Here is a 13,683-nt window from a genome sequence, read left to right as displayed (position 1 = left end):
AGTTTTACACATATGTGCATGCTACTTTCACAAATGCAATTGCATGCACAAGTGCGCGCACATGCACTTGTCTCACCTCGAGAGAATATCCCAAAGGATAAGGGCCATAGCAAAAAAGACTCTTCTCCTCAACCTCTCCAATTGAAATCCTTTGGCAGATGGAATCCAATTAAGTATTTGGAATTCACTGAAGTGAGTGGGATGAGCTAGTCCTATTGAGATGTGATGACTCTAGAGATACTCTAGACCCATGACATAAAGGTTATGACCAATATCTTGAATTGGACCTGGAAGCAAACTGATAACCAGTGCAGCTTCCAGGTCCAGTGGTGTTACTCCAGAACCAAGCCCCTATGTTCTGTAACTGTTTTAGCTTTAAAATACTGTTCAAGGGTAGCCCCATGTAGAGCATATTTCAGTAATCCAACCAACAGGACTAGGGAATAAGTGACTGTGTGCTAGGCCTCATGATCCAGGATTCTATCAATATTTAACAACATATAAGAACATAAACATATTTTATCTTTTTCCTAAGAAGCACATAAAGGAATTAATAAAAATATAGCAACAAGATTAGTAAAATTAAATCCTCTCAAAGCCAAGACTTGCAATATTTACATTTAATTATCATAATAAAATAATCAAAATCAATTTAAAAATTAATAAAATAAACAAAGCCATAGAGAAAATTATAATCTTCATATTAAACTGGAAAGCCTATTTCTGTGGGGATCCAAATCTGGTTCTAATAAGAAAGGCTTTGATTGAGAAACTTGCAAATTGATGTACAGCTTGAACTGATAAGGACTTTCCTATTGATAACTACACAGGACTTCCTTTTGATAATAATTTAGCTGCTTTAATAGAAGCTGAATAGATAGCAGTATTTTGGATTTTTGCTCTGAGGGTCCATGATTTTCTCGAAAAAAATAGTAGCACAAAACAAACTATAACAAAATATACAATTGTATTTTTCTTTGAATTAAAAATAAAAATAGCTAGGTATTTTTTCACAATTGGTAATGAAATTATTACTGGAATTCTGACCTATTTACCTGAAATATCACAATGGGTATGATCATAGAAGAACTGATGATACAGTGAAGATTTTTTATAAATTACATGTGGATGGCCAACTTCAAAATGAAAATTATCAGACTGTTCACTTGTGTTCCTTAGGGGTTCAATAAAATATTCTTCATCTTCTGTAGCAATTATACCATGCTTAAGGAGAAAAGAAAAGATGTATCTAAAAGTTATCTAAAATATGTAAAACACTTATTTCAATGTATATAATTTAGACTCCCAGTTAAGTTAAACTTTTTAATGTCAATAAAATATTTCTATATGAAAGCAGGCATATGGAATGCTATTAATAAGCACAAAACTATAATGCATAATTAACATTCAATTTGAAGATTCATACATATTTCCCATAGACATATTCTCCTATAGAAAGAATTGTGCATTTCTACCAGTTTAGACATCCAATTTTATATAATACGCAGGTTTCAATGTTTCAATACACAAGCATGGCAAAAATTTAAATATGAACTGTGAAAATAGCAAAAAAACCAAACCTTTCCTGAAATTATATATATTATATAATTATGAATTATATAATTACTATAATATACCAAAAAGATTAAGTCTCCAAGTTGAACTCAAGTCTAGATGCAATACTTTTCTAAATGCAATACATGCAATACTTTGGAAGTGTTTTGCCATTATCTTCTTCCAAGATGCTTTCGAACTTCTCATATCTCAAACTAGCCTATAAACTAGTCTCATCCAAATACAAATCAGGCTTAACCATGTATAACTTCCAAACTCAGATAATGCCAGAGACCATCACTTATCAGAGACCATCACTTATTAAAATCACTATATTAAAATAGCTACAAGTATAATACATTCATAAGACACTATAAATATTTGAATTATAAAAGTATTCAAAACAATATATTAAAAGAAAAATGTATTCTTTTGATCTAATACCATCTAATCAACAACCACCAAAATTACTCATGTTATTTACATTGCTTAAGAAATTGTTTAAATTCCAACCACTGCTGCTGCACAATCTAGCATATTATCAAAATAGAGATGCAATCCTCAATTTCTATAATAAACTGATAATTAATTTATGCTTAGTTTCGACTATTACTGTTTGAGTGTTATAACAGGGGAAATGTTCACTGATAAACACAGAACATAAAAGTAACAGGAAAATCATGAGGGCCATGACTTCAGTCTAGGCTTTTGATGTAGAAATAAAAAGTAGAATGTTTTTGCTTGTTCAAGAATATATTTCAAAAGTCTTCTGTTTCAATTAAGGCATAGGACTAACAAATGCAGAAAACGTTAAGAATTACCAAACCAAAAAGATTAACCTCCCTGAAAGAAAGACATATGGATACTATACTAAAACCCAACAGTAGATTAAAATTGTATTTTCTTCTTTAAAAGCATAAATACATTACAAAATAAAATAAGTAGTTATGTATCTGTCAAAGGAAAATACTGAAAGAACAGAAAACTATGGTATATAACACCATTTATGCAAACAATCCTAGTTGCTTCTTTTGACAATAATTTATCTTTTATGCTGAATAATTTAGTCACCTGAATTTTTAACCAATGTTATCTTTAATAATATAATAATCTTGTATTCTGCTGTTCATTTTGGTTCTTTTTTTAATTTCTTTTTTACTTGATGTCCCAATCCTATTGTACAAGCTGCCTCAAGTTATGGCATACACATTGATAAATGAAAAAAATAAAAACCCACATTACTCCTTTAGTGATCGCTTCCTAGTCCCACTTGCGGATGCTAAATGAGGACTATCTATATAACAATTCATAGGGGAGCTTCTGATAGAAAGAGTTGCCTCTTTCTCTCAGCACTACAAGTTTCACCAATTCATGAGAGAGGGAAAAGGGGTCCCCTAAAATGAAGATTTTCTTATGCCCCTGAGAAGTCCTGTTTATTTAAAAAGAAATCCGTCTTTTTTTCCTCTCCTTAGCCTTTTCCAATTCATACAGGGAATGATTAACATTCGCTGAAGGAAAAAGTTACAGATAAATTAGCACTCTTTAATTGAATGTGTTTACGCATTAAGATATGGGGTTTTAAAATAAATTCATCCAATCTACTTACATAGATAGAAAAATAAATCCTATCTAGACAGACCTTTATTTGTTCTATTAGGATAATTAATTGAGTACTGACAGCTAAAGCTAGTACAGAACAGCTGCCCTGTACAAGAGCCACATAACTAAGCACACTGAGACCTGCTCTGGATAAAAATTCATCATGAACTACAATTTATGGGTTAAGTGTGGAATCATTGTAACAAATCTGTTTTACCTCACAGAAATGTTAGGAGGCAAGTGAGACCATTTATATTATGCCAAAATCTGAAGAGAAATTAGCCTCATTTTCTTAAAAGTAAGAGGATGTAGAAAATACTAATATCATACACTAAAACATGACTGAGAAGATTGTGATGTCTTAAGTCTGTGTTTCTCAACTTTAAAATTTTTACAATGGGTGGGCCTCAACTGCCGGCATTCTTCCAGTCAGCAAGCTTTCCCAGGGAATTCTGGGAATTGAAGTCCACACATCTTTAAAATTGTTGAGAAAGGGCGTTGGTACTTACCTGATATACCCGTTCTCTGTGAGCTGTGAAGAGCATCCAGAAGTGGGAGGTGTTTCAGTCTCTTCTGGAAAAGCTGGGCTTAAAACTCCGTGATGCTCCTCCTCCTCCACAGGACACCTCCTCAGCATTCCACAGTTTTGCGAAGACTGAGTGCCAAAGTCCGGGACTCATCACCTAATCTAGATCCCTGACAGGAATGGAACCCCACCAGATGGAAAGAAATGGGTGGGGCTGGATGCTCTTCACAGCTCACAGAGAATGGGCATATCAGGTAAGTACCAACGTCCTTTCTCCCATGAGCTGTTCAGAGCATCCAGAAGTGGGACATACCAAAGCTTGGCCTGTCCTTAGGGAGGGACTTCGTCTGGATCGAAATCCACTTCTAAACTCTGTGGACCTTCTGCAGGACTCTTCTGCCAAATAAATCATCTGCTGAGGCATAGACATCAACTTTATAATTTCTGACAAAGGAAGATGGTCAAGCCCAAGTTGTCGCTCTGCAAATTTCATCTATGAAAGCCCATATGGCCCATGCTGCTGATGTTGCCGCGCTCCTTGTTGAGTGGGCTGTAATGCCTTGAGGAACTGAGATGGACAGGCATTCATAACTTTTAGCTATGGTGGCTCTCAACCATCTACCGATGGTCGTCGATGACACCTTTTGTCCTAAAGTGGATGGATTGAAGGATAGGAATAGAGCGACAGATTTTTGAAATGCCGCCATGCGGTCTAGATAGATGCTTAAGGCCCTTTGAACGTCAAGTTGATGCCATTGATGCTCCAGTTTATGAGATGGTTTCAAACAAAAATTTGGAAGGACCAACTCCTGCACTCTGTGGAAGGCTGAATTTACTTTATGAGTAAATGATGGATCCAATCGGAGAATCACTCTGTCCGCATGAAACACGCACAGGTCCTTTCTCATTGACAATGCCGCCAATTCAGAAATTCTCCTAGCTGATGTGATTGCAATTAGGTAGGCCACCTTATATGTCAGGAATTTAAGACTAGTGGTTCTTAAAGGCTCGAACGGGCCAGTTGTAAGTACGGTTAACACCTTGTTGAGGTCCCAGGTGGGATAGCAGTGAATTACAGGAGGTCGTAAGTTTGCAGCACCCTTAAGAAAGCTGCGGACATGTGGATGGTATGCTATGGAATGGAGGCCATCCAAGCTATCACCGAGGCTAAAGCTGCCACCTGTCTGCATAAAGTATTTGGAGATAGGCCCTTGGCCAACCCCTCCTGTAAAAAGTCCAATAATTGTCCTATTGATGGGGCAGTTGGGTTGATCTTAGACCCCTGGCACCAGAGACAGAAGGCGGACCACGTGGCCTCATATATACGATTTGTTGAGGACTGTCTGGATGCTTGAATGGTGGCAATAGCATCCTCTGAAATCTGTTGGGCCCTTAAACGGCTTCACTCAACCTCCATACAGCTAGACTGAGCCATTGTGGGTCCGGGTGAAGTACCAGCCCTTGGGAGAGGGAAACCTTCAACGGTGGAATTTTCCAAGGTTGTTCTCTCGACAGGTCCTGTAAATCTGCGAACCACGTTCGCCTGGGCCAGTAAGGGGCGACCAATATCAATTCTGCTCGTTCCTCCAATAACTTCTGGATCAACCTGGGTATTACCGGGAGTGGAGGAAATGCATATAGAAGTCCAGGAGGCCACTGACATCGTAGGGCCTTGATGGCCTCTGCCCCCTGAGTCGGGTACCTTGAAATCTACTGGGGCAATTGGGCGTTGAGAGGAGAGGTAAATAGATGGATCACCGGTTGCCCAAACCTCCGCACTGCGTCCTGGAAGACAGACGGGTGTAGGCGCCACTCTGCTTCATCTATCGTGGCCCTGCTGAGCCAGTCCACTTGTGTGTTTAAGGCCCCTGTTATGTGTTCTGCCTTGAATGAAAACAGATTGGCCTCAGCCCACTTGAACAACTTGGCCGTCTCCAGCACCAGAAGTTTGGAATGGGCACCCCCATGTCTGTTTACGTGGGCCTTAGTTGTGATATTGTCTGTCAAGACCAGAACGTGGCATGATTGGAAAAGGGGTAGAAAACTGCGTAAGGCCAGATGAACTGCTCGCAGCTCCAACAGGTTGATGCTTTGTGATTGTTCGGAAATAGTCCAAATTCCCTGCGCAGTGTGGGATTGGAAGTGAGCTCCCCATCCTACCAGGCTGGCATTGGTTGTGATCATTGCCCTGTAAGGTTCCTTGAAAGGATACCCCTTGTTTATTTTTTTTTCCGACCACCAGCGGAGCGATCGGAGAACATTGTGTGGTACCTTTATCCGGACGTTGGAAGTAGCTTTTCCGGATTGCTGGAAAGGTAGCAGGAACCATTGCAACTCTCTAGAATGGAATCGAGCCCAAGGCACAATGGAAATACAAGAAATCAGTTTCCCTAACAGTTGAGACAGCACTGCCAGGGAAACCCTCTTTAAGGCTCTGATCTCTCTGGCCAAAGACTGGATACTGTTTAACCTGTCCTGAGAGAGAAAGACCTTGCCCTCCACAGTATCTATCACTGCCCCTAAATGAACTAACCTAGTTGAGGGGATCAAATGGCCTTTATCCCAATTTATGGAAAAGCCATGACCCTGAAGGGTCTCCAGAGTAATCTTGGTATCCAATTTTGCTTGGTGTCTGGAAGATGACAAAATTAAAATATCCAGATAACATTGTAAGCGAATAGATTTGATCCTGAGTGAGGCAGCCAAAGCCGCGAGGACCTTGGTAAAAGTCCTGGAGGCCGAAGCCAGACTGAATGGTAGGGTGATATATTCATAGTGCTGATCACAATAGCAAAATCTAAGATATTTCTAGTGAGCAGGTCTAATTGGTATATGTAGATAGGCCTCTGTGAGATCTATAGAGGTCAGGACATCGTTCTCTCTAATGTTGAGCAAAATGGACTGGAGAGTAGTCATCTTGAATTTTCGATAAACCAATGATCTGTTCAGACATTTGAGGTCCAGAATTGTCTCCAGCCCCCCAAACTCTTTGGGACTACGAACAATATAGAGTAACAGCCTTGACCCCGCTGCTCAGATGGGACCTTTCTAATGGCTCGAATATGTAGATGATTGATAGCCTCCTGCATTAACGCCCTCTTAATGGGGTCCGTGGACCTAGGGCTCCTAATGAAAAAGTTCGGGGGAGGATTGAAACTCTAGCGCCAAACCAAACCTAATAGTGTCCCTGACCCATGCATCAGAGGTGGAGCTGTCCCATTGATCAGCAAACAATTTTAGCCGCCCTCCAATGGGAACTGCTGTGAAGGACTCACTTGGGGTGACGAAAAAATCGGCCTCCAGTGCCTCTGGGGTTTCATCTGTTTAGGCCTCCCCGCTGACCTCTATCAGAAGATTCAGACCTATCCTGTCTAAAACTGGGCCTGTAGCCTGATGTTCTCTGAGATCTGGGAAGGTATGGGCCTTGATAGTAGGGCCGAAAGGAACCCCTTCGAAACGACTGGGGCGTTCTGTTTTCAGATCTCCGAAAAAGAGGGGGAAGCACTTTTTTCTTGTTTCTATTCTCTATAAGGAGGGGCTCCAAGACACTGTCCAATAATTTATCCCCCGATATTGGGGCTGATGCCAACTTGCATTTATGCTTGGTATCTGCCTGCCAATGCTTGAGCCATAGCAGTCTCCGTGCTGATACGTGAGATGCTATGGCACGAGAGTTTGACTGCATTAAATGTGGCGTCGGCGGAGAATTCTGCTGCTGCAATAATTTTAGCTATGTCCTGGTGGGCTCTGACATTTGACGCCAGCAATATATCCCTCAAGTGGAAGAGCCATCGTAGGGAGGCCCGTGTAAAAAAGGACGCCGCTGTAGCAGCCCTAATGGCCCAGGCATCAGAAACGTGTGCCCTATGGAGTGCCAACTCTGCTCTCTTTTCTTCCAGTCTCAGGGCTTCCTCGGCCTCGTTGGCCACTTCTGGATGCTCTGAACAGCTCATGGGAGAAACATCAGTATTTGACTGCATGTTCCAGTAATGTTAATGGGATCCAAGAATGACTATTTAGGGAATGACAGGTATGTCCTAAAACCAGTCCTGCCTCTCAAAATGGCTGCATACTATGATTAGCCACAAAATGGCCACATACATTTTACATTCACTTTTTTTAAAAAAATAAGGAAAACTATTATTTATTTATTTATTTATTTATATCCCGCATTATTTTTTACAAACAAGGTGGCGAATGTATCCAATACACCTTTCTCCTCTTATTTTCCCCACAACAACAACCCTGTGAGTGAATTGGGCTAAGAGAGAATGACTGGCCCAAAGTCACCCAGTCGTTTTTCACAACAAGGGCAGGACTAGAACCCAGAATTTCCTAGTTTCTAGCATGGAGTTTTAATCACTAGATCAAAACACTTCACTATTTAAAAAACATCAGATTATTTATTCCTCTTTTATTTCACTTCTTAAATGCATTGAGCTATAATTCTAGAAGTCCTCTTCCTTTTTTCTCCTCATGTAAAATGATTCAAACTTCATAAATACATAGTGTACCATTTGACTGGTATTTTTGTTATTAAAATAGAAAAACTAATCTTTATTACTCTTGCTGGTGTATTGTATATTCCATCCTTATTTCATGGCCCTTAGAAAGATACAGGCAACCTGTAAAGGTGCATCTTGTTCTTCAGGCTAGTGGAATTGTTGCTTTGAGAAATAATTTAAGACAAACTTAATAAAGCTACAGTTATGCTGATCACTGTTGCAAAATAATAAGGGTCAATGAAAAATAGAGATAAACCTAATTCTAATATTTTGAAATCATAATGAGCAGTTATATTTGTAGAAAATATATGAAAGTTTAAGAGACCTATATGCAAAACAGCCATGATTGTCTCATATTATGGATGATACTTAGATTTACTACAGTAATAAGCAGTATCTCATTCTCCAAACATGGTGCTCTTTTACTATTTTCTAACCAAGTGCTTTACAGTTATTTTTAGATTTGAATTATAGTACAACTGTACAAGTCTATTTCCATATAAGATTCACTCCTGAAATAACACAAAATTGTGACAGCAAATTATCACTTACAAAAAATACAGGTTATCCTTGGATTATCCCTTTGGCTGTGATTTATTACCACTAATACTGAAAAAAAACCAGTTATTTTCCTTCCCAGTTTTCATTTTTGTAGCCAAAGACTTGTGCCAACAGATTTGCTAGTATTAGGAAATTGCATTGTGAAGTTTATAAGAAGAGCTTATACTATTTTCTTCCTAAAAAGATTCTGTCCAATAAAAACATCTGTAAAATTATACAGATGTTGCCAATGTGATATAGGCATTTCAGATGTTTTCAAGGAACATCAGGCCACATCAGCAGGAAGCCAGAGTTGATCCATATAGGAAAGACCTACTAAAAACAGTGAGAGTAATTCAATCAAGACTACACCACACCAGAAATGTATGAAATTTGTAGCTACAATGGATTTTTATTTGTACAGCATTTTGAATTGCTAGGGAGTCCTAAGAGGGTCCCTACACAAATTAAAGGAATAATAGCATAGAGATTGAAATGTATATACATACATACATACATACACAATCACCACATAAAATTACATGAACTATTTTGAATTTTCAATATTTCTATATTTCTATATAAATATGACCTAAAACATGATCTGCACTCAGAACCCAGTTAAAGAAATAAGTTGAAAGCATTATGTTGGTTCATTTATTTACTTATGAAAGTCTGGTCACTCATTCATTCAATATCCATTCATTCAATAGTCATTCATTTCTGAGTCTCTCTCTTCTTGTTTACAATGGACACTCCTTCAATACCCCATTCTCAGTGCATTCAACTTACTTTTCTGTCTCCCATTAATAACCATTCTTAACATACATAGCCATTTTTGTTATTTTTGATAAATATTCATTCATTGTGTCAGTGTAATGATGATTTAATAGCTGACCAGCTGCTGTAATACTGTAATGTTGTAATGATGATGCAATGGTAGTAATGAGTCAGTGGGGTTATGTGACTGTTACCTCTTTAAGAAGCTGTACTATAAAAGAGGCCCTGTTGGGGTATCTCTCTCTCTCTCTCTCTTCATGTGCTTCTATGCTGTAAATTACTGGTTGTTGTTTGTTCAAGGCCTGTCTAAAAGTACTTGCATGTATATATGTTTTTGTAGAGATAAAACCACTATATGTAAATACAAACCTCTGTGTACTGCATTTGCTCCTGGGTTGCCTCACCTAGTCACATTGTGCATACTATGACATATTGCAACCATGTACTACTCACTATTTTTCTACCAGCATTTATAACCTTAACCTCTCTCAAAAGGGAATACCATGTGGGTGTTGAGTTTATTCCTAGATACATTGATTCATCTACTTACTCTAGGTTTTTGTTTTTTTTGGCATTTGTATATAATTTGCAAGTGTTCACTCCAAAAATCTAGTTCCTGGTCTTTGAAACATTAATTTTATACCCTGTCTAAAATTTGCTATCAGGTACTCAGCCAACAATGTGGCACCATATGCATTCAAAAAATATTTACATTCTGAACCTACAAACCTCTCTTTATCACAAGTATTATTTATATAGTTATTGATAAATATGTTAAACAACCAATAGGACATCATACATCATTAATGTACTCCCAGTTCAATGTTGAATGTGAGAATTCATTTCTTTTCACACATGCTTTACTTCCCTCATATACAGTTCTTACTACATTCCGCAACCAAATGTTTAATAATTTATTATTGCATAAAATTAAACAAATAATTTAAAGTAATCACATACATTTAAGATACAAAAAGGAAAGCAAAATATATTTCATCATTTTGCCCACCTTATTCAACAGAGTACACAGGACTATTGCCCACAACAGAAATAATAATCATAAACTTTCATACATGTATCAGTGGGGGGGCAGATAAAATATGGGGGGAGGGATAACATTAGATAAAGTAATCACTTTACTTGCTAATGTGTCACTAAAACTTTAAACTGATATAAATATTAACTTTTTTTCAGTACCATAATGATGTTAAAATACAGTATGAGTATGGACACAGAGTCTTTCTTTCTGCAAAATTAAACAATTCAGAATATTGACAAGTACATAATTTGCACTTACCAGACCATTGCAGTTGCTTATTGCTACTTTAGATGTACCATGCTGGCCACGTAAATATCCTGTATAGTGACAGTTGTCTAAAAAATCATGTTTCCATTGAGGTCCATCTTTACCCCAATATTCTACTGTGAAGTGTTTGGAGACCAAATCTGTGTTGAGACTCAAGTTTAAATGAAAGTGCTTGCCATAGGCAGAAAGTTTAAAAAATAATTTAGAAACTGCCAGTTCTCGGTCATAAAATTCAGTACTCCTCTTCTTTCTTCCGCTGGGTTTAGTATTTTTCACAGTAAAACTGAGGAAGGCTCCATTATGGTCAACCCTTATTGGGATTGTTAGTTGATAGTGTTCAAGATAAGACAGGAATTCCTCTTTCAAATCACATGGTAAACCAATCCAAGAAACAGGCATAAAAAAGAAAAAAGATATAAAAGTATACCAAAAGGAATAATACAACATTATTTATATGTTATGCTATCCAAGCAACTTCAGTTTAAGAATTAACATTTCTTTAAGAAAATATTACTTCATATTATTTAAAAAAATCTGTTTATCTATATTTGCTGCTAAGATTTGCATATTTTTGTTGGCTATAAAATAATTTGGTAAATAAATAAAGGCTAATCCAATAACAAAAATTCCCACTGATTTCATCTTCCTCCTAGGGAGTCAACATACAAACAAGCTTACTTTAATGTCTTATATTGCAGATAGGATCTTTAATGATCCTATTGCTGTAGGATCCTTAGAACTATTAACTAATCATAGTTCAATAAGCAAACAGAAAGCAAATGTTTTAAGGCATGTTTTAGACTATAATATTACTTCAAGTTACTCAGGCAATAATTGAATGCTGAGGATTTATTATTACATAACAAACTAAAATATTGGGGTTTTTTTCCTAACTAAAAGTTTTAAATGTTATTTAGATGCCCTGAGAGAAAATAACTAAAATCACAATTCATTTAAATTTTCTCTCACAATTAATATATCAATGTTTTTTAAAAAGTGGTTTGTATATATGAACACTCAGAAGTAAATTGGGGCATACTAAAAAAGAAAAGAAATTTAGGACGGCAACCAAATTAAATATGGGTCAAAAGACATTAGCTTAAAACATTCAATCCCTACCTTGAGAACTATATGAAAGCCTGTTGTCACCGTGATATTCTGATAATACCATAATTAAGAACAAAATCCAGGTCAACGTCTTCCAAAAAATTTCCATAATTTAGAAGATGTAGGCTACCTATGTGCTATAACTTTAACTCCACTCCAGAACTGCACCATAACCAGAAAATATTATATTTCTTCTGCTACTTCTTGTTCCACTTCTTGATAGATATTTTGAAATAACATAGTTTCTTTCCTATATTTGCAGACATTTTCAGTCAAAAAGGAAATATAAAAATTATTCCTTCATATTGCAGTGAGGCGTTAAAATGAATAGTCAACAAATGTCCATTTCTTTACCTGAAAAGCACAAACATTGAAAATCATTATCACACACTATCCTAATCACTGCATTCTCAACATTTTTGTTAACTGTAATAGGTCTGCAGCATTCTTTTCAGCTGAGTTTTTTTTGTGTTCATTATAATAGTTGAGTTCAATATAAAATTTCAAATTCTTCAAAGTTACAACCAAAAAGACCCTGACTAATTAGGCTTTTCCAGAAAATATGTTCCAATCTGTTTATAAATGTGTGCCAACCAATCTGGAGTTGTTAGAATGTAAAGTTTAGTATGATGTTTCCTATATCTTAATAGCAATAGCATTTAGATTTATACACTGCTTCACAGTGCTTTTGCAGTCCTCTCTAAGCTGTTTACAGAGTCAGCATATTGCCCCCAACAATCTGGGTTCTCATTTTATCCACCTCTGAAAGATGGAAGGCTGAGTCAACCTTGACCCTGGTGAGATTCAACCTGCCAAATTGCAGGCAGCCAGCAGTCAGCAGAAGTAGCCTGCAGTACTGCATTCTAACCGCTGTGCCACCGCAGCTCTTGATGTTTCATTCCTGCTGTTTGATGACATTGAAAAGGAATTCTATGCCATCAAAGAGTTCCAGTATAATTATCAACCATATTCTCTATGGAAAATGTAAACCAACATAAAATGTCAATTTAATTCTTGTTCTTAGATATTAGATTTGTTATAACAGCTTTGGGAGAGACAAAAGAATCTTTCATTGCCAAATTGTATTTAAGTGTTGTAACTTTTCCTACATGAAAAACTGAAGACGAACTGCCACAGTGAAGGGCAATTTCACTCAGATTCAGATTCCTAAATTATTATCTATATTAACTACATTTTCCCTATAAGATTACCTTATTAATTAAAATGTGGGGACAGGGCTTTCTGGGCACTAGCTAGCCCCACAGCTGTTTACTTCTGTCTGAGTCTCAAGCAAGGCTGCAGAGACATTTTTCCCACCTTTCCAGAAGCTGACCAAAGACTCCCCAAATAGATATGGCTGCTACTGGCTGTCACCATGAAGGATGTTTCAAATGTTTGCATTTCTTTCTACATTCACCTAATTATTATATAGTAAGCTTTCAGCTTAAGAGGTGAATAGGCCTATTAAACCCAAAATGTATTACATGACAAATGGAATTGTACCCATATGCAACACCATTTTTTCACATGCACTATTTTGTTCTTTACAAAGTCTATTAAACCAAGCTCTGATAAATCCTTCTAATTGCTTTTGGTTTTGTTGTTAAATTTTCTTTTTAAATGCTGTATTAAGTGGTATGGAATTCTGAGTTTCCTTTCATTTTGGAAACAAAAACCATAGCATTGTTTTAGTTATCTAATTTCATTCCTCCCAATCAACATCTTACAGGGGACAGGTGAGCATGGGTCCTCCCTGGAGAGGAAAA

The 13,683-nt window shown here is 37.0% G+C and overlaps 1 protein-coding gene across 4 annotated transcripts in view; it reads right to left on the bottom strand.

Moving 5' to 3' along the window:
- ADAMTS6 (ADAM metallopeptidase with thrombospondin type 1 motif 6) overlaps positions 1 to 13,683 on the bottom strand; it is a 144,811-nt gene that overhangs the window by 107,859 nt on the left and 23,269 nt on the right. For 3 of the 4 annotated variants that reach the window (XM_087927233.1, XM_087927234.1, XM_087927232.1), the window contains 3 exons: positions 11,930 to 12,271; positions 10,802 to 11,169; positions 1,056 to 1,224 (listed from right to left, as the gene is read on the bottom strand). In XM_087927233.1, coding sequence (XP_087783359.1) covers positions 1,056 to 1,224; positions 10,802 to 11,169; positions 11,930 to 12,026 — 634 coding nt within the window. In that variant the 5' untranslated portion in view covers positions 12,027 to 12,271. The remainder of the gene's footprint in view (positions 1 to 1,055; positions 1,225 to 10,801; positions 11,170 to 11,929; positions 12,272 to 13,683) is intronic. The other variant, XM_026717231.2, reaches the window with a different exon arrangement.

Source organism: Pseudonaja textilis, chromosome 2, assembly GCF_049901715.1.
Source record: "Pseudonaja textilis isolate UNSWEBS1 chromosome 2, rPseTex1.2, whole genome shotgun sequence".
NCBI lineage: Eukaryota > Metazoa > Chordata > Lepidosauria > Squamata > Elapidae > Pseudonaja > Pseudonaja textilis.
Note: the sequence above shows the minus strand (reverse complement) of the source record. Positions and strands in the feature narration are given on the sequence as shown.